This window comes from Dipodomys ordii, unplaced genomic scaffold (assembly GCF_000151885.1).
Source record: "Dipodomys ordii isolate 6190 unplaced genomic scaffold, Dord_2.0 Scaffold93, whole genome shotgun sequence".
In the NCBI taxonomy this organism is placed as follows: Eukaryota; Metazoa; Chordata; class Mammalia; order Rodentia; family Heteromyidae; genus Dipodomys; species Dipodomys ordii.
In genome coordinates, this window is record NW_012267309.1 from 9606678 (window position 1) to 9628462 (window position 21785).

The 21785-nt window shown below is 37.0% G+C and overlaps 1 protein-coding gene across 1 annotated transcript in view; it reads right to left on the reverse strand.

Annotated features, from left to right (window-relative positions):
• The window catches only part of LOC105993200 (multiple PDZ domain protein-like), a gene marked incomplete at its 5' end in the record, with an annotated part of 73957 nt that overhangs the window by 15771 nt on the left and 36401 nt on the right, over positions 1-21785 (reverse strand). Inside the window, 10 exons of the mRNA XM_013026379.1 lie at positions 334-345; positions 1241-1455; positions 1663-1746; positions 2412-2557; positions 4963-5131; positions 6240-6314; positions 6404-6496; positions 11530-11610; positions 13706-13802; positions 14318-14409. Coding sequence (XP_012881833.1) covers positions 334-345; positions 1241-1455; positions 1663-1746; positions 2412-2557; positions 4963-5131; positions 6240-6314; positions 6404-6496; positions 11530-11610; positions 13706-13802; positions 14318-14409 — 1064 coding nt within the window. The remainder of the gene's footprint in view (positions 1-333; positions 346-1240; positions 1456-1662; positions 1747-2411; positions 2558-4962; positions 5132-6239; positions 6315-6403; positions 6497-11529; positions 11611-13705; positions 13803-14317; positions 14410-21785) is intronic.

The window sequence follows — 21785 nt, forward strand, 5'->3', positions numbered from 1 at the left end:
CATAACGACTTGTACATCTCATTGTTGCAATGGGTCCACCTGTATCCCTATTTAAACAATTTGTTTTTTCCCTTCCCCTCCACAAATTACAACAACATCAAATATAGTGAAAGCAGGGGTTATACCGTGGGGGAGGGACATACAAAACAACAAAGAAATGATCTTATAAATGTGTTTATTGGGAGTTTTTATAGTACCCTGATTAACTCACCCATTATGGGAAAACAAACATTTTAAGTGTATCACATTTCAGAAGAGTCAGAATACAAATACCATATTCCAAATTGGAATGCCTAATTTTTCTGACAAATTCCCATTGTGATTCAATGCTACATTAGTTCTGTGCTTTAATGAAAAGTTAGTATTTGTCTTTAAAAAAGTCTGTTAGTTGTTGCAGAAGAAATGTTGTTGCAGAACTAGGTAAGCATATGCCGGTTTGGTCATGCTATAGTGTTTAATTCCAAAAGGTATTCTAACATATACTTCACAACTTCATATATTTTTGACCAAGTAGAAAAATATTCTGCTTTGAAAATTGTGTCTGATGCCTAAAGAATACAGGTATTAACTTAGGGCCATCACAGACCAGAGTTATTTTTTATTGAGTGCTGACTTCATTTGATTATCTGGTATATGATCATCATGATGGGCTTATGGTACCACAAAAAAAAGGATTATGAAACTTAGTATTTGCTAGTATTACTTACATATAAACATTCTTCAAGGAATTTAACTATTTAAACAAGTACATACTGCGTTTATACATACCATCACCCAACTTTATGTTGACCCCATCTCCTTTAATAGAGCAACTATCAATTTATCGCTTTCAGCCTCAACTCACGCACTTTTTTTCTAGGACATTTTCCCTAAAATAGGATCACTTGGTACTTTCTCCTACACCTTGTGGCTCCTCTAAAGTTTATTTCAGTTAGTTATCAGCAGATTGAGTTGTTATAAGTCTATATTTAATTCCCATTCATCAGAATGTGATTTTTTTGTTTTTAGTTCAGGTATCACTTATTATTCAACTTTGTTGCTCAGAATCGAATGTATTTTTTGGCACACAGGAGGCACTCAGAAATGTTCAAATGGATTTATCATTGAAGACCTTCAAAAATCTCTCAAATTCTGACTTAGAAAGTTAAAAAATAGTGTCTTTTCTTATCCCCTCAGTGAGTGAATCAATACCAGCTATTAACTGCTATTAACGTAAGTCATTCATAAAGATTTCACACACTAAGGTCTTCTCTGGTCATACCTTTTACCAACAATACTTAATCCCAGGCCTTTTCCAGGCTTCTTCTGTAGCTCAATGGTAAGGGCATCGCACACGTCTTCCTCTTTGTATGGGGTCTCATCTCGGTAGAGGGTTAACCGCACTCTTTGTGGTGTCTGTCTCAGGACATTGATCGCTTCATCATGTGTGGCCTTTCTCAAGTCAATTCCATTCACCTGTACAGAAAGAGGACTCTGATGGTAAGGGACCAGGTGAGCAAGTTGGTAAAAAGGATGATAGAGGTGGGGAGGGAGGGAGGGAGGAAGGGAGAGAGAGATTGATGCAGGGAGAGATGGAGGAAGGGAAACAAAAAAGCCAAGAAGACACACATTCCCATTGTCTTTCTCCATTATTTTTGTAGGTCAATAACAAGTATTCTGTACCTCTAAAATCTGGTCTCCAGCCCAAAGTCTTCCATCCTTACATGCTGCACCTTCTTCATAAACTTCATGGATAATAATGGCACCCTAAGAACCGAAACACAACATACCCATGTCTTATCCCATGCTTGGTCTCATTCTCCATAGCAACAGTATGGAAAAGGCAATCCAAACTGTGTACATCCATAAGAGTTACACATGTTGAGTTGTATGCAAGCCATATAATTTAAGGAAATATGTAAGATTAGAATTTTCATTAATTGTCTCAAAGAAGCTTCTATTTTTCTAATGACAGGAAAGTTTCATGACAATTTTACAAAATTTACAAGTCCTATGTACACCAAGACATCACCATTCTATCCCCAAAGAAAATGGTTTTTATAGGTATTGGTGACATTTAGAAAATCTTGTCTACAAAGTATGCAGTTTCTCATTCTCTATATGGGTAACCCAACCTGATACACAAAATGGGAATCAAAATATATCAATAACCAGGGAACTGACAGAAACATTGTGAAAACTAAAAATCATATCATATCTGGGTAATACAATCTTTTTTGAGTTGGTATGGATTACAGAAAGTAATCATCTGAATCACCAATGTAAATAGTTTCCATATAAATTAAAATAACAACAAATGATACATGTTCATCAGTTTTTATATTTTATTTAATAAAATCATCTGAAAATCCCCAGTCACTGTTTCCTGAAGGCTGCCCAACCAGAGAAAGTACTTCTGGGTGGGTACTCACCAGCAGTGTGTCAGATCCCCCAACAATGCTTAGGCCCAGACCTGTGCGCCCTTTGGAAATCTCAATTGTTGTTTCACAGCCAGGGATAATGGGACAGGTTGCAGGATCAGAAGCAAAGATTGCTGGTGTTGATGACCTGCTGGAACCTTAAAAAAAATACAAATGACAATTGATTAAAAGGTGTATGTGTCAAATTCACCACACAGGTTGTCTTTAAGAGATGAACTGGGGATGAAGAAATATTTCTATTTGCATTCTATTGTTCAGTTATTTTTATTTATAAAAGAAGTATGACCAAATTTGGGGCTGGGAAGGTGGATCAGTGTTAGAGTGCCTGCCTTGCATGCATGAGGCCCTGGGTTTGATTCTTCAGTACCACTTAAACAGAAAAAGCCAGAAGTTGCTCAGGTGGTACAGCACTAGCCTTGTGCGGAAGAGCTGACCCAGGATTCAAGCCCCACTACCAACAAAGAAGTATGATCAAATTCAATGTGGTGCAGGGTATAACTTTATTTGTATAGTCATTTTTCTATGTTATTCTGTACCTTTTTAATTGCTAAAGATAAAGACAGGATATGAAGGAAGAACAGAGGGTTGAATTACACACCTAGTTTTAATGCAATAGTCTACATTTCACTGGATCCAAACATACTTCCTATGAAATAAACATTTGTAAACCTCAGAACAGACATATGTTGCACAGTTAGAAGCACATTCAGTGAAAAACCATAAAATACAACGCATATCAAAGCATATCAGTAATTCTTGTCATTGTGCTTGCTTTGAAGAACTTTGTTTTAGTTTCTTCCTCTCACTTTAATCTCTTCTTAGGTAATCAATTCTGAGTATATCTGTACACACACATACACACAACACACATATACACATGACATTTGTAGCTTTACCCCTTGTGTCTCACTTGATGTTTTATAAACTCTGATATAAAATCTTGATGCATAGCTCAGAGCTGAGACTATAAGAATAGATATTAAGACTAGACTTAAAAAAACAAGAACATAATTCCACACTTTATTTCATGAGAGTCTTCTTATAGTATCATATGTTTTATAGTACAACAAAAAGTACACAGAAAACAGCATATTTGGGGAAAGCTAGGACACTTGTTGGGTAGCGTATGCCTTGGAAAAGATGCTCTCCTTTTAGAAAATCAGAAACAGACTATTTCTTGCTTCTAAAATAGCAGAGACAGGTGTATGATATTTTCTTTTATATTAAGTTTCCATTCAACATTTCATGTTTATAGCCAATGCTATTTAGAGACTAATAAAAACTTGAAAATAAGAAAATTTCCATAAACTCTTTTTAACATTTCAACGAATTATGCAGACTTTCTACATAAAGGATTATTTTAATCAATGATGCATTACTTTTAAGACTTTTCTGTACAATATTATAAATGTTTGAAACTAGTAGTTCCTCTTAAACTTGTCAAAAAAACTAAATATTTCAATTTGTACCTCAAGACAGACTTCCCTTACTCCGTGTTGCAGAAAAATCCAGTTTTAAGTAATTTTTAAAAAGTAAAAAAAAAAAAATGACTACAGCCATACACCAGTGACTCACTAGTGTAATTCTAGCTACTCAGAAAGCTGAGATCTGAGGATCGAAGTGTGAAGCTAGCCAGGCAGCAAAGTCCATGGAGCCTTATCTCCAATTAATAACCAAAAAGCTGGAAGTAGTTGTGGCTCAAGTGGTAGAGCACTAACTTTAAGCAACAAAAAGGCTTGGAGACAGTGCCTAATATTTGAGCTCAAGCCCCAGGACCAACAGACACACACACACACACACCCCTAATGCTATCAAGCCCCAGGACCAACACACACACACACACACACACACACACACACACACACACACACACACACACACACACACACACACACACACCCCTAATGCTATAGACCTTGAAATTTATTACTCACTAATATAACTTCTTTAACAAAAAATAACTAAATTGAACCATTTCCTCATAATCTGTGAGGTTAATAATAAAATGAAATCAGACTACATGTATTTATTTCACCTAATTTGAAATGATATTGTAGAACACCCCAGCCACACATATATATACATGTGGCAATGATTAACGCTCTTTTTTTTTTTTAAAGTTTCTTGTGTCACAGGCCTGGTTGGGTCTATCTGTGACACAAGGTTACTCTATGTCCATTATACAAATAAGAAAACTGAGGTTTAAAGAAGTTACTTTCCTGTTATAAAAAGAAAAGCTACAAAATGGTATTTTAAATTCATCAGCAAGAGATTTCTGGAGAGCAAAGAGATAAGCAAGAAAGAAGCTAAGGCTACAGTGGGAAGATGGATTTCCTAAGGTGCCATGGTTAGTTAACTCATACCACACAGATATCCATCCAGAATGTACACTTCAGGAACCCATTTCTTTGAACCATCTCACCAAAGGGCTCCCTAAGACCTTTTTAGACACATTGAGCCAGGCAGTTGATTTGCAAGAAAGGACCTTCTGCTGAGTGTGCCATATGTATATGTACAGGACTCTCAAGACTCTGGCCCTTACTTCGCATGGGCTCCTGTTCCAGTTCAGAGGCACCAGACTGTGGGACTGCAGGAGGCTTGGAGCTGATCTTTTTTTCTCCATTGGCTGCACCAGCTGCTTGGGAATCTGGATTCTCAGCACAAACTGTCAGTTTTACTGTTGTCTTTGCTATCTTCAGAAGGCTAATAAACTGGCAGAGTAGTGGTGTGAAGGAGAAACAAAATCAAGGGCACATCAGTGGACTCACACAAATTTATGTCATCAGTATTGCTAGAATCTATCCCATTAATCTCTGAGGGAAGAAACAATGATTTCATTTTCTGAATGCAAAAGACCAAGAAAGTAGTTTTTCTCCAGTATCTCCAAATGCCTAGATTAAGGCAATGTGTAATTTCTACTCTAAGTTGAGTTCTGTCCAGAGTTTTTCTTTATATAACTATAGCATTTTCAACCTTTTCTATTTCTTAAGCACTGTTGTCCATTTATCTGGATTCCCTATGACCTTAGATACATGAGGAAATTTTCCCCACTTCTGAATCTACAGAGCATTTGAAGCAGCTTACACATTTTTAATAAAATAGAAACACAGAAATGCATATATTAAAAGCAAGGTAGGAAAACTGTAACAGAGAAATCAAGGCAAATGGAAAGCAAAAAACAGATTTATGGGTCTCAGAATCCCACTAATACAGTTATCAAAACTGATTTATTTTTAAAGTCACTGTTAGGTTTCTTATTGGCCTATGTAGAAACTGAAATACAGTTACTTACTAGCCTAGCCCCTAAAGGAAAAGAAACCCTTTTTTTTACCCTTGACAATTATATATGAATTGTGCTAAGTTACACTCCAAATAAGCTGTTAGAGTCAATTTTGAAAACGTAAGTACAAAGAGAAGACTGTCACCAATAAATTCTAGACATTTATAGGCTAAATCTTAGAACCTGCATACAAAGTAATATGTATAGTAGATATTTATGGGAGTAAACATTTGTAAGGAAACAATATTCTTTTGGTCCTAACATGAAATGAGCCATTGTTTAGGAGTTTCAAGATTTCCTAAAGAAAATGAAATCAACATTTATCAAAGCACCCAGGGAATTCTAAATAACTTACCAGGCGATAGCTACATATTAACATCACCTTGATTGGAATATAGAAAACAAAAATTGGAGACCATACGAATAATCTCTTCTTTTTCTGAAGAATAAATCTAGTACAGCTACCCAGCCCTAATTTTCTGCTGCTCTCCCCCCACACAGACTTGCACCAAGTTATTTTCTTTATTGTGAAAAAGTACCTTTTCAACAGGATAGCCAACAACAATTTCATCATCCACAGCCAAGATCTGATCTCCAATTTTGAGTCGTCCATCCTAAATAGAAATGTGGAAGAATCTGAGTGGTTTTCCAGGAGTAATTCTCACTTTTATTTCTTAGGACAGCAAAGAAGGTAAAGCCTTACCTTGGCTGCTATCCCATGCTCCGTTAAACTCTTTATGATGACTCCATTGCAGGTATCTTCTTCACTGATAGCAATGCCCAAACCCCCTTGATCCTAGAGAAGTAAAAATAAGATCAGAAAGTTTGAAATAGATGGATTTTATCCAATGGTATATAGCTACAGTATCCTTACAGAAGGGCTATAAAAGCAATGAAAGGCAGGTGATGGTGGCTCATACCTGTAATCTTAGTTACTCAGAAGGCTGAGATCTGAGGATCAAAGTTCTATTATAAGCTAGCTTGGGAAGGAAAGTCTTCAAGACACTTACCTCTACCTACAGACAAACAAGTTGAAAGCAGAGCTGTGGTTTAAGTGTTGGAGTCCTATCCTTAAGCAAATGAGCTCAGGCATAGTGCACAAGCCCTGAGTTCCAGCATAAAAAAAAAAAAGACTTGGAAAAAATTATACTAAGTGAAGTAAGCCAGGCCCAAAGAAACATAGGTCCCATGTTTTCCCTTATTTGCAATAACTAGTATATGTCTGGGACAAGTAGAAAAGGTCAAAAGCAATATACATACGACCAGATAAGATGAAGGTAAGTGAAATGAACCCCAAGTGGTTTTTTCTTCCTTGCTATTGTTTCTAACGTATTTATAAGGTACCATGTGATTTTTTGTTGCTTTGTATGCCCCTCCCCCATGGTATAACCCCTGTTTCTACTGTATTTGATGTTGGTATAATTTGGGGAGGGGAAGGGAAAAAACAAAATGTTTAAATAGGGATACAGGATGACCCATTGTAACAATGAGATATAGAAGACACTATGTTGAAAAATGAACTTTACAATTTAGGCGGGAGGGTTGGGAGTGGGGAATGTAGTTGAGGAGGTGGGAGGGAAGGGATGGTAGGGAAAAAACAAAGGAGGAGGCAACAATGTTCCATAGGAAATGTACTCATTACCTTGCTCATGTAACTGCAACCCCCCTTTACAATATTTTCACAATAAAATACTTATTAAAAAACAAAAAGAAAATGCAAAACTTTGAAGCCTATTATTATACATTTATCCTTTTCCTTTTCTTTAGCAAATTCTCAAAATTTCTAATAAGAAAAATTTTCCTCCCACAAAAAGTCAAGTGAATTTACTTCTTACATCTATCTTACATCTTTAGTAACATCAGCAAAATAAGCAGAGCTTAAATGCATTTAATAATTCAACCAAAACATTCAACACTTACAAGTCTATTCTTGTGTAACTGGCTGACTGAATAAGTCACTCAAAACCAAGCAAAGGGTTCCGCACTCCTTTCTCTGGCCTAAAACTTACAAATAACAACCTTATCTAGCTCCTTCATTCTTATCTGCCACCCTTCTTTCTGGAAGGCAGATGCAGTGGTGGCTGCATGTTCTACCTTTACTGGAGCAGAGCACGGAGTGATTCTCCAGAGAACATAGTCTTGCCTTGCTGTAGAATAAAAATGCATCTGAGCCAAAGATAAGCCCTGAACATCTGCCAAGGCTGGAGAGCTGTACCTACTTAGTCTATATTTTCCACATTAAAAAAAATCAAAACCAAATGTTCAATAATACTGCCTTGTACCTTTCTTTAATGTTTACTTTAATAAAATTATGATAGAGTTTGGAATTTTCATTCTAGCCAGAACACTTTTGCATTATAGCTTTCATCCATGGAAAATTTAGGAAAAGTGAGACAGAGAAAAGGGAAACTTGCCATGGTTTTTCAGAAATACAGACTGAAGAGCCAACCTTCCATTAGAGACATTAATGGCCATGACTGACACTGATACAAGATTTCACCATCATTTTGAAGAGGGTTGACCCTATAGCTTTTGAGATAGATTACTGATGTCCAATAAGTTTCAGACTGTCACTGTGATCTACCGCTACCACTTTACTTCAGATGATTAGTAGTCTTTAGTCTACCTTTAATATAGCTGCTTAAATTTGGATATGTCACTTAAACAAATTTTTTTATATATAAAATTTAAAAAGTGGAGGATGGGGATTTAGCTCAGTGGAGGAGAACTTGTCTGGTAAGTGGAAGGCTCAGACTTTGGTCCCTAGCTCTGAAAAAGAAACAAAAATTAAAACAAAAAGCAATTATAATACTAATATTTGCCACTTAGCCAGAAAAATACTTCATTAAAACAGTACTTTCTGTTTATACGATACCCATGCTGACTTTATCTTTTTCTATAATCTAGAAGAATTTCAAGACTGTCCGGCCACTCTTATAACTGTTTCCTAACCATCCTTCTGTCCTTTCTCCCCATCTCCAGTCTTTACTCTCTCCCTCTCCCCTCCCAACATTTTTTGGTAGTGACTTTAAAATTTGAGTAGATATTCTTTTATGTTCTTTGCCGTAAGATCCTGAGGCTAAGCATATGGGCTGGACTTGGTGACTTCTTCTAGTAAACACAATAAACAAGAAGTGATGATGTGAAGTTTTATAGCTAGATCCCAAAAGATATCAGGCCTTGCTGCTTTGCTGCAATCACTTGTTCATGGGGAAGTCAGATGCCATGTCCTGAAGATTTTCAGGCAGCCCCATAAAAGAAGCAATAAGGCCTCTTGTCAACAGCATTCTAGTAAGTCACCTTTTGGATCATTGGTCAGCTCTACTCAACCTTCAGTCATTTGCAGCCCACACTGGCAATCTGTTAGCAATCACATAGAATATTCTGAGCTAGAACGCTTGGCTGACATGTTCTAAATTCCTGCCTCACAGAAACTGTAACACAATAAATGCCTGTTATTTTAAGTTTGTTAAATGTGTGGTAATGTGTTACATAGTAAAGGATAAGGATCTACAAGGATGGGGTTTAAATAACTTAAGTCTATAAATTTTATTCCCATAGTCATAGTCTCTGGTCAATGAGCAGGCATATGAGTTGGACTGGTTCAATTAGGACAAATCTTCAGACTTTTGCTCAGAAGACTGCAACAGCCGTTTTCATTCCCCCCTCCCCCAATCATACGCAAAAGAGTAGCACATGGCCCAAACTATAACTAGCAGCCCTTCTAAAACCATATGGAAGAACCGTATTGGTATCAAGCTGACACTATGCATGGCTGTGTAGAAAGAAAGAACTAGTTCTTGAAGACACTATTGTGCCCAGGAATAAACTACCTTTAAAGACTGCTGTGGGTAATACATTAAGGGTCTCCAAAGTCTTAGATTTTGCTTATGTGGTGCTGAGGAATCGAACCCAGGGCTTCATGCATGCAAGGCAAGCGCTCTACCACTGAGCCACCTTCCCAGCCCCAAGTCCTGGATTTTGAATAGACAGCTAACTTAGAAAGAGAAGCTTACATATTAGACATCCATGAACAAACCAGAAAAATGCTAACGACAGAGACTAAGTGATTTATTCTGGCTGATCTGGGTTCTATCGCAGTGATAAATTCTAAGAAACGTTTAATAGGAACATGTATGCAACACTTCAGTCAGGTGACCTATTATCAAAAGAGAAAATACTGGATATAACCATTGTCAAGAAGCAGCAATAATCCTGGGCATTTATCCAATAGAACATAAACAAGGTAACAGTAAACACACCAACGAAACTATTTTCAATGCAGTACTATTCAACATAGCCAAGATATGGAATCAACCCAGATGGCTCTCAATGGATGAACGGATCACAAAATATGATATATGTGCACACACACACACATACACACACACACACACACACACACACACACACACAAATGGATTCTTACTCATCATTAGAAAGAATGATATGTACCTTTCATAAGGAAATAGAAGCACTTGGAGAAAATTATACTAAGTGAAGTAAGCCAGAACCAGAAACAAAGGTTGCATGGTTTCCCTCATCTGTGGTAGGTAGAATGTACCTGTAAATCTCTAAGTACACATGTTGGGTGGTATGCAAGTGGTTACAAATGAATTAACTGAAATATAAATGACTCTATGGAGAACAGAGCTCATATAGTATAATTTTTTAGAAAGACAGGTCAAAGTCTAACAAAATCAGCACCATGAAAGGGGTACTTGCAAAGGGAGGGGGTAGGGCCAAGGGGAGAGGAGTATAGGAATGAAGTAGGGAATGGGGAGAATACAGTCAAGAATTCATTGTATATATTATAAAGTTGAAACAGTAAGAGAAGAGATGTGTTAAAGGGGAGTGAGAATGTTGAAGGGGGTGACACAAATCAAGATGCATTGTACTCATAAACTGCTTTATTAAATGGTACCTCCTTTGTACAACTACTTAACGTTAATGATTTTTAAAAAGAAGCAGCAGTAATACATCTCTTTTCCAGTTTATTCTTTCTTAATTTTTATAATGATAAGGCAATACTTATACACATATGCCTGGTTCTTACCAGACACTCTATACATGCACACAAAGTTTATACAATGTCCTAAGTACATACCTGATTAAGCAAGCATTCAAGCTACACAGGATGGCTCTGAAGCCCAGGGTCTGAGCATCACACTACCATGCCTCATGGCTACAAAGTGGTATATGGACTACTCTAGTTCTTCTAGCAGTATTTGTTGTAAACATTCTCCTGAACTCTCTCTTGAAAGTTTAAAAAAGCATGTGGATGGATATGCTTTACCCATGTTCTCTTGCTTTCTAGCAAAAGCCTGAAGCAGCTGAAAGCATGTATAGGTTTCTGTTCAGCAAATAATCCTAATGTGCAGATCTTTCCAAAACAAATATCTCAGAATGCCTATCAACAGAGCTTCTAGATAACTGTACAAGCTTTCTGTTTTATAAGAGAAAAAGACTAAGTATCATATCTTTCTTTTAATTTCCCCCCTAGCAAGAGCTTAGTAAATGAACTTAAAAGAGACAGTAGATTTCAAAGTCTGGAATAATAATAACAGTTGGAAAAGCTGGGGCCCTATTCAAGTATCAATAAGCACAAAGTTTCTCAAATTTTACTGTGCTCTAGAATCATAGTAAGTTTATTAAAACCTGGATTTCCTCATTCAGCAGGAAGTCCTGAGTGGATCCAGGCATTTGCATTTCTAACAAGATCCCAGGTGATGCTGTTACTGGTAGACAGACCACATTCTGAGAACCAGATAAGTGGACCAGTGTAGGAGGGTGTTCACTTAATTTCACCCTCATGCAATGCAGATTTACCTTGGGAAGCTCTAGATGGTGCACATTTTTGAATAAACTGAAGTCCACAGCTGCATCAGAAGTAGTAACATTTGGTTCCACCTGACAGAAAAGAAATGTCAAAAAAAGTTATAGATACTTTTGTTTGTTAAAAATAAGAGCTACTTAATATTATTTATGTTATAAGTCAGTATGGCTAGTTTAATAGCCCTGGTGTTTATGAACATCATGTTCTCTTAAAATACTGTGAAGGTATGACTGGATGGCAATTGCACTGAATCACCAGGAGCATCCAAGGGGCTTAGAAGTCAATCTGAATTTACTCCAAATGGAATAGATCAACAGCATAGCTACCTAAAAGGAATCTTACCAAAATTTGTGGTGCCAGCAAAGGTACCAATCATTATTTCTCCTGTGTTTGTTATCAAGGGAATTTACAAATTATTGAATTCTTTGCCTGAAAATTATTAAAACATTACATTTTCTCAATGTATACAGTAACTACTAAAACTAATATGAAAATGAAAGTTCCTCCTTTACCCATCTTAAGTAATGTGACTCGGTCAACATCAGAGGCAGTTAGAATGAGGCAGTGCTTTGAGTATCTATTTTATATATTTTATGTATAAATAAGCCTCTGCTTATATATTAATTCAGGGAAGAGGACTTTTGTTTCAACACTTTCCTTGATAATAATCATCATGCTCCTCTTAATTGTAATCTCTTCACTATCGACTGCCTCTTTTTATACATCTTATTCAAGTACCTAAAACTTTCCTAAATTAAAACCGACCACTATCACCACCCTCTTTACATTCTCTGTGCTCTCTTTAATTTCTTGTCCATCATTTGCTTTCCCCGAAAATCTCTTGAGAGATTTCCCAATAATCTCTCAGTTTCCAAGTCCCAGGGGTCTTCTCTACTGCATCTCAAGACAGGAAATGTCTCAAATGTGCTCTCCCCAGTGGCTGTGCAGCATACCCTCCTGCTTCTTCTACCTCACCTCTGGCCTCTATTTTTAGCCTTCCTGCTTGTGTTCATACTAAAAAAATCTTCCCTTGGCTCTCCTCTATAGGAGGAGATTTATACGCTCATGCTTTAGCCTAGCCCCCATGGCCAACAAATGACAAATCTGCATCTATGGAAATGTCTCTAAAATCCAGACTACATGTGCTGATGAACATTTTTAAAGACTCCAACAGACACTTCACTTCATTTTTAAGCCATCCCACTAGAATGTGGTATATTTTGTAAATATTTGTTCTTTTCTGTATTTACAATATAGGGAAGACAGCCATCTATCACATCATCATGTCCAATATCTGGAAGCTTTCTATTTCTCTATTTTAATCACTAGCATACGCCAGCCCAAAGAGTCAGGTTATTCAGATATATTTTCTGAAGAATATTTACCTGGAAAGGCAATGCTATTAATAGGGAGGATTTCTGCACTTGATGATTTAGTTAAGGCCCTCACTGCCTTTCAGATCCTCACTGCATTTCTCCTGAATTACTCCATTCTCTTTAACTTCCACTAATTTATCCCCCCTATAATTTCTAATTTTTCTCTATGCTATTGCCCCAGAAGTCTTTTGGTTTTAGAGGTACTAATACTTGAACTCAGGGTACTTGAGATTGCTACACAGGTGCTCTACCCCTATAGCCATACCCCCAGCCTTCATTTTAAAAAATACAATTCTCATTCATTGAATTCATTGAATGCCTCAAAGTCAGCATATGATAGCCTATCATAGTGTTTTGGATAATTTGATTCTTTTGCTTCTCAGCAACACTTTTCCATCTTTTCCCTGTACCTTGCCCTGTACCTTGATCAGTAATGCTCTGCAATTTTCAACTCCTGCATTAGCCAGAGCTTCTATGCCATTCAAACTCCCTCTCTGTCCATACTGCCTCTCTCTACATCTTCAACATATAGTTGGAGCTTCTCTATGAAGTTTTCTCACTCTCCCTAAAAGCAGAATTGCTACTCCTTCCCTATTCTTATTGTTGTCCATGCACATTGTGCAGGTAATCATCACATAGTCATGTGCTTTGTCTATGAGTGGTCATGGCAACTCTTTGAGCATCAGTTATAACTCATCTACCTTGGATATCCCTACAAGTACACTATAATAGTTATCTAAGTTAGAAAAAGAAAGTATTGATCTAATCTTCCCAAAGATATAACAGAACTTACAAATGCCTCCTTGTTTTGAAGATTCTCTGAGGCAGAAGACAGAGTTTCTACTGTACTTCCAGGACATACAGCCATCTGACTCACAGCATCTTTATTTCTAGAAGAAAAAAAATCAATCTATCATATCCTAAGGGTATTACTTATATTCTATTACTTCAAAAGTCAGAAAGATTATTTTGAAAAATCCTCTAACCCCCTAAGCCTTGAAATTGCCATACTCATATATATGTTTTGTTTTCATTCAGAATACCTCGAATTTAGAGTTCTTTGGCATAACAACAAAAAACTATCCTGCATCTTGTATATACATTTTTCTAATTTGGGGAGGGAAAGGGAAATAACAAAATGCTGTAATAAGGATAAAGGATGACCCGTTGTAACAACAAGTTGTACAAGTCACTATGTTCAAAATAAACTTTACAACTTTGCCAAGGGTGGGCGAGGAGAGTTGGGAGGGTGGGGGGGGAGGGATGGTAGGGGAAAACAAAGGAGGGAGTAACAATGCTCAATAGAAAATGGACACATTACCTTGCTCATGTAACTGTAACCTCTCTGTACAGTATCTTTACAATAAAAAATGTATTTATAAAAACACTAAAAGAAACTGCTCACCTTATAAAAATTATTTTTACTTTAGAAGGAGCACATTTGATGATTGATGAAGCATTCTGATGACTTCTTCCATATAAAATTTGGCCATTGATCTGTGAGAAATAAGAATCATATGGTGAGTTGAGGAAGCTAGGGGCTAAACAAGCTCTTGCATAGTGTTCTAATGAAAAGTTTAAGGCTAGAGAGCCATACGAAGAGTGCCATCATAGTACAGAGAGTTTGACCAGAGAGGAAAAATTAAGGCAGCTTGGTTAAAGAGACAGATCTGAGCATTCATCAGTGTTCACAGTGGCAGCTGATGCCATGGCTATCATATCAACAGAAAGAGCCTGGGACAAAAAAACAGAAAGAGCTTGGACACACCAGCAATGGTGTGTGAGCAGATTCTACTGACCACCAGCAAGAACTGACAAAGAGCAGAAATCTTCATCCTGCTGACCACAGATAGTTGCAGACCATGGATGGCCCAGAAACCAAGGGAAAGGTGTGAGTATATACAAGACATCCTCACCTTCTTCAAAGAGCAGTGGTGGAAAGGTAGCCCTCCCTCATGACCGGAGAACTCCACCTTTGATACTGACAAAGACTGGGCCAGAGCAGCAAGCATGTAACTCAGGCCTTGGAAGAAGGCAATAGGAGCCATTCAACAGGTCAAAGGAACCTGACCTAAGGAGTCAGCTCCACTGCTGGGGAAAGTTACCCTTCCCAGGCACAGCTAGTTCTACCCAGGGCAGCTCCACTGGGTAAACAGAGCCAGAGGCTGCCCAATCCCTCTGGAGCAAAAAAGGTAGCCCCAGCTGCAGGAGGGTAAAAGAAAAACAACTGGAAACTCAGTACACAAAAATCCTGAGAATGGCTTCAGGCTAGGCTCTGTGAGTGCCTCAGGAGCTAGCCCCTCAGGGATAAGCTACTGACTGATGACAGGCCTCAACCCCCCACACAACCTAGCCCCATCACAGCAACTCCAAGCTAGAGGAAACAGCCATCTCGCTCTTTTGTGATACTCAAAGCAGATCACCCTCACACTGAAGTAGCCTAGGAGGAGGGTCATAAAGTCTCTGGTAATGCAGAGTTTCCTTCAGCCTGCTCAAACAAACTGATTTAAGAAACCAATCAAGCCACAGGAAAACCAAATACCACAAGCAAACCAGAGACTCAACTAAGAGACTGGTTACAGACACAAGGTAGACACAAGATCCCTCTACCTCTCCCCCCCCAAAAAAAAATTGAAGAACTTTTTTCTACCTAATTAAAATTTTTTTTTTAATTCTTTACTATTTCCTGCATCTTGAATATACATTTTTCTAATTTGGGGAGAGGAAGGGAAATAAAAAAATGCTAAAATAAGGATACAGGTGGATCCACAGTAACAATGAGATGTACAGGACACTATGTTGAAAACAAACTTTACAACTTTTTTGGGAGGATGGAGGGAAGGGGAGGGAGGAGCTGTAGAGGTAGGGAGGGAAGGGATGGTAGGGGAAAAACAAAGGAGGAGGTAACAATGCTCTATACGAAATGTACTCATTACCTTACTCATGTAACTGTAAGCCCTCTGTACAGTATTTCCACAATAAAAAACATATTAAAAATTCGTTTCTATTTTTTCATCTTTTTATTTTGGTTTTGTTTTTTTAATTCTGTTTTTATTCTTTTCCCTTTGTGTACTTTACTTAATTGCTATTCTGTTCATCAAAAGATATATACCTGTCTTTGATTATTAGATCTCATCCTTCATTGTGTGCCTACTTAATTCAGATATCAAATACTCAATTCACAAACTCTCAGCCTTAACTCTTTCAATTGTATTATTTCTTTATACTTATATAACTTTTAAGTGTTTCATTTTAAATTTTTTTATTTTTCCTTTTTCCTTTTTCTTTGTCTCTCTTCTCCTTTCCTTCTCTCCTTTTCCTCTCTCTGAATTTAGGTCTTAGTTATCTACTCTCTCTCCCTTACCCTCCCCATATTCCTCTAACCTTATTTTCTCTTCACAATTCTCCCTAAACCTATTAATTCCTGGTCTGCTGACTCCTTCTTTCATTTTCTTAGTCCAATGATCCCTAGTTGTTTGTTATTGAACTAGATTGTATCTGTTGAACTAGATTGTATCTGTACTCATTTTGACTGCGTCTAACAATCTGTGCAACTACAAGGCTCTGGTTGATGCTTGCCATAAAAGTGTTCTAGCACTGAATTAATTTTGCTTTCATATCCAAATGGGAAGAACAAACCAGAGAAACACAAGAAAAATGACAAGTCCAGGTATCTCAAGTCCTGCTCATCAGGCAACAGAGCAGTTAATGAATAATCCAGATGAGAGTTCCCAAAACGCTGCATAACCACTACTGGCAAACATGCTGAATGAACGGATTGAAAGCCTGCAAAGGATTCTGTATGAGTATGATAGGGAAATGCGTGAGCATAATGAGGCTAACCAAAGATGAATACAGGACTTTCGCAAGCATGAGGAGGCTATTCAAAGATTAATAGAGGAATTTTGTGAGCGGGATGAGAATAAACAAAGATTAAAGCTGAAGGAATCCATGGAGGCCACAAAGGGAATGCTGAATGAAGCCCAATTGACAGAAAGGGAGTCCAATGAAACTATAACCAATCAACTAAGGGATTTGAGAATGAACACTGAAAACCAAATTAAAGAAGTAAAGAATTCTATACAAGATCTCAAACAAAGCTCCAAGAAAGAATTTGAAGCCATCAAATCTGACCAATTAGAAGGAAAGGAAATAAAAAACAAAGTAGAAAGTCTTGACAGTGGGTTAGACCATGCAGAAGATCAAATCTCTGGGATTGAAGACCGAATCTCTGTGATTGAAGACCACCTAGACATTATAGAGAAAGAACAGACAAGTATTCAAGACAAATCCAAGAAATATGATAGATCTACTCAACATATAGAAGACACCATCAGTAGGTCGAATTTAAGGCTAATGGGTGTAGAGGAGGGCCTCGAGACAGAAGTTAAAGGTCTAGGGAATTTATTTAACAAGATCCTAGCAGAGAACTTTCCAAACATGCAAAAAGATAGGCCAATTCAAATACAAGAAACCTTTAGAACCCCAAATAGACCAGAGGAGAACAGGACATCCCACTGCCACACTGTAATCCACATAGGATCAATAAAGACCAAAGAAAGGATCTTTAAAGCTGTCAGGGAGAAAAGATCCCTTCACCTATGAAGGGAAACTAATCAGAATAACTTCAGATTACTCAGCAGAGACAATGAAAGCAAGAAGCACCTGGAAGGATGTATGCCACACCCTAAAGACAAACAACTATCAACCAAGAATACTATACACAGCTAAACTCTCCTTCATAACAGAAGGACAATTAAAAACCTTCCATGTATTGAAACAATGTATCTCCACCAAACCAGCACTACAAAAGATACTTAAAGATGTCCTACACATAGAAAATCAACAAGAGCATGATAAAGGCCATGAAACAGCCCCCAAATAGAACATCCAAGAATCATAGGAAGAAGCCGCTGGCATAGTCCCCAAAAAGGTAAATAACATGGCAGGAATTATGAAACACTTCTCAGTCCTAAATTGCAATATTAATGGACTTATTCTCCAATTAAATGACATAGATTGTCTAGTTTGATCAAAAACCTAGATCCTTCTATCTGCTGCCTTCAAGAGACACACCTTTCCCACAAAAAAACAAAAACAAAAAAAGAAAACAAAAAAACCCTGAAACATATTCTGAAAGTGAAAGGCTGAAATAAAATCTCCAAGCAAACAGCCCCCAGAAACAGGCAGGAGTTGCAATCCTAATATCAGATAAAATAGATTTCAAATTAAAATTACCGAGAAGAGAAAAAGAAGGTCATTACATACTAATTAAGGGATCTTTTCTTCAGGAGGATATTACAATTCTAAATATTTATTCATCGAGTAATGGAGAACCCAAATTTATCCAGGAAACACTACTTTCCCTTAAATCTCACACAGATCCCAAGACATTAATTGTTGGGAACTTTACATACCACTATCCCTGCTGGATAGATCAACCCAGCAAAAACTCAACAGAGAAACCTAGGACCTAAACAACTGCATAGATCAACTAGACGTAAAAGACTGAATATTTCACCCAGCAGCATCAGAATATACATTCTTCTCAGCAACGGAACATTCTCCAACATAAACCACACTGTAGGTCACAAAGCAAATTTGTCCAAATTCAGAAACATTGAAATTATGCCCTGCATTCTCTCAGACCACAAAGGAATGACACCAAAGAAAATCTGGTAACACATGGAGGCTAAACAACACACTGGGTCATGGAAGAGGTTAGAAAGGAAATTCAAGTGTTTATGCTTTTTAACAAAAATGAACACACAAATTACCAGCTCCTCTGGAACACAACGAAAGTAGTACTCATAAGCAAGTTTATAGCTCTGAGTTCATACATCAACAAATTGGAGAAATCTGAAACAAACAATTTCACAAGGCACCTGAAAAAGAGCAACAAGCTCATTTTTTACCACAATCCAGTAGACAGAAACAGATAATTAAAATTGAATCAGAATTAAATGAACTAGAATCCAAAAAAATAGGAAGAATCAACAAAACAAAGAGTTGGGTTCTTTGAAAAAATTAACAGAATTGACAGAGTCTTAGCAAATCTTATCAGAAAAAGAAGAGAACACACCCAAATAAATAAACTCAGAGATGAAAATGGAAACATCACCACAGAAACAACCAAGATTCAGAATACTTCTAAAACCTTTATGCTAATAAGTTTGAGAATCTGGAAGAAATGGATGAATTTCTAGCAAATTCTGACATGCCCAAACTAAACCAAGATGATTTAAACCAACTTAAGAGACCCATATCAAACATTGAAATAGTAACAGCAATAAGAGACCTCTCACCCAAGAAAAGCCCAGGACAGGATGGATTTACAGCTGAATTCTATAAGACCTTCAGAGCAGAACTCATACCAATACTTCTCCAACTCTTCAATGAAATTGAAAGTGAAAGTTCACTACCAAACTCTTTCTATAAAGCCATCATAACCCTCATCCCAAAACCAGGCAGGGACTCATCAAAGAAAGAGAACTATAAACCCATTTCTTTGATGAACATCAATGCAAAACTTCTCAACAGAATTTTGTCCAATCAACTTCAACAACTCATAAAAAAAATCATACACCATGATAAAATAGGATTCATTTCAGGGATGTAAAGCTGGTTCAATATACACAAATCAATTAATATAATTCACCACAACACAAGAGCACGGATAAGAACCACATGAGTATCTCCATAGATGCAGAAAAAGCATTTGACAAAATTCAACACCCCTTTATGATGAAAGCTCTGGTAAAAGTAGGAATCCACAGAACATTCCTCAATATAATAAAGGCTTACAGCCAGCATTATACTTAATGGCAAATAGCGAAAGCCATTTCCTCTAAATTCAGGAACAAGACAAGGAAGTCCACTCTCTCCACTTCTCTTCAATTTAGTATTAGAATGTCTAGCTAGAGCAATAAGACAAGAAGCAAATATAAAGGGGATCCAAATAGGGAAAGATGAAGTAAAACCCTCCCTCTTTGCAGATGACATGACTATGTATGTAAAGAGCCACATGGATTCCACTCCCGAGTTCTGGAGCTGATCTGAAACTTTGACAAAGCAGCAGCACTCTTCTGTATACCAATAACAAGAAGAGCACGGCTGAAATCAGGAAAGCAACTCCTTTTGTAATAGCCCCACAAAAATAAAATACCTAGGAGTTAACTAAAGAAGTGAAGGACCTCTATGATGAAAACTTTTAAAACTTGAAAAAGAAAATTAAAGCAGAACTAAGGAAGTGGAAAAACCTCCTATGCTCCTGGATTGGGAGGATTAACATAGTGAAAATGGTAATACTGCCAAAGGCTATCTAACCCATCAATATCCCAACTTCATTCTTCAATGAAATAGAAGAAGCAATCCAAAAATACATATGGAACAATGAAAGACCCCAAATAGCAAAAAACAATCGTTAGCAGAAAGAACAGTGCTGGAGGAAGATCAATACCAAATTTCAAACTCTACTACAAAGCAGTAGTAATCAAAACAGCTTGGTACTAGCACAAGAACCAACCTGAGGATCAATGGAATAGAAGTGAAAACCCAGAAATGAACCTACAGACCTATAACCACCTAATTTTTGATAAGGGAGCTAAAAAAATAGAAAAGAAGAAAGGCAGCCTCTTCAGTAAATGGTGCTGGGAAAATTGGTTAATCACCTGTAGAAAACTAAAGCTAGATCCTTGTATATCACCCTGCATCAGAATCAACTCCAAATGGATCAAAGACCTTAAAGTCAAAGCAGACACTCTGAAAATATTACAGGAAGGAATAGGAGAAACCTCAGGTCTCCTTGGCACAGGCTGAAATTTTCTTAATACAGACCCAGAAACAACAAATCAAAGAAAGTTTGGACAAATTGGATTGCATGAAACTGCAGAGCTTCTGCATGGAAAAGGACATAGCTAGCAAGATCAACAGAAAATCCAGTTTGGGAGAAATCTTCACTAGCCATACAATGGACAAGAGCTTCATATCTAAAATACACTTAGAACTCAAATTAAATCCTCCAACAACAAATCCTCAAATAAACAACTGTCTAATTAATACGTGGGCTAAAGACTTAAAGAGAAACTTTTCTGAAGAAGAAATAAGAATATCCTATAGATACATGAAGAAATGCTCAACAACTCTGTCCATAAAAGAAATGCAAATCAAAACAACACTGAGATTCCACCTCACCCCAGTTAGAATGGTTATAATCAAGAAATCTAATAACAACAGATGCTGGAGGGGATGTGGCCGAAATGCAACCCTACTGCATTGTTGGTGTGAGTGTAAACTTGTTCAACTACTTTGGAAAGCAGTATGGAGGTTCCTCAAAAGACTCTACATAGAGATCCTCTATGACCCAGCAATCCCACTTTTGGGCATTTACCCAAACAGTACAACTATGTTTATGGTAGCATTATTCACCATAGCTAAGATATGGAACCAACACAGTTGGTTCAGGAGATTAATTGATACATATATCATATATATGATATATATCACATATATACATATATACAAGTATATATACATATATACATACATATATGTATATGTGTGTATGTATATATATATATATATATATATATGAATTCTATGCCTCCATCAGAAAGAATGACATCATCCCATTTGTTAGGAAATGGAAAGACTTGGAAAAAATTATATTAAGTGAAGTAAGCCAGGTCCAAAGAAACATAGGTCCCATGGTTTCCCTTATTTACAATAACTAGTATATGTCTAGGACAAGCAGAAAAGGTCAAAAACTAAATACATATGACCACATAAGATGATGCTAAAGGAAATGAACCCTAAGATAGTGTTGCTGTTGTTTTTAATGTACTTATAATGTTCTGTGTGATTTTTTTGTTTCT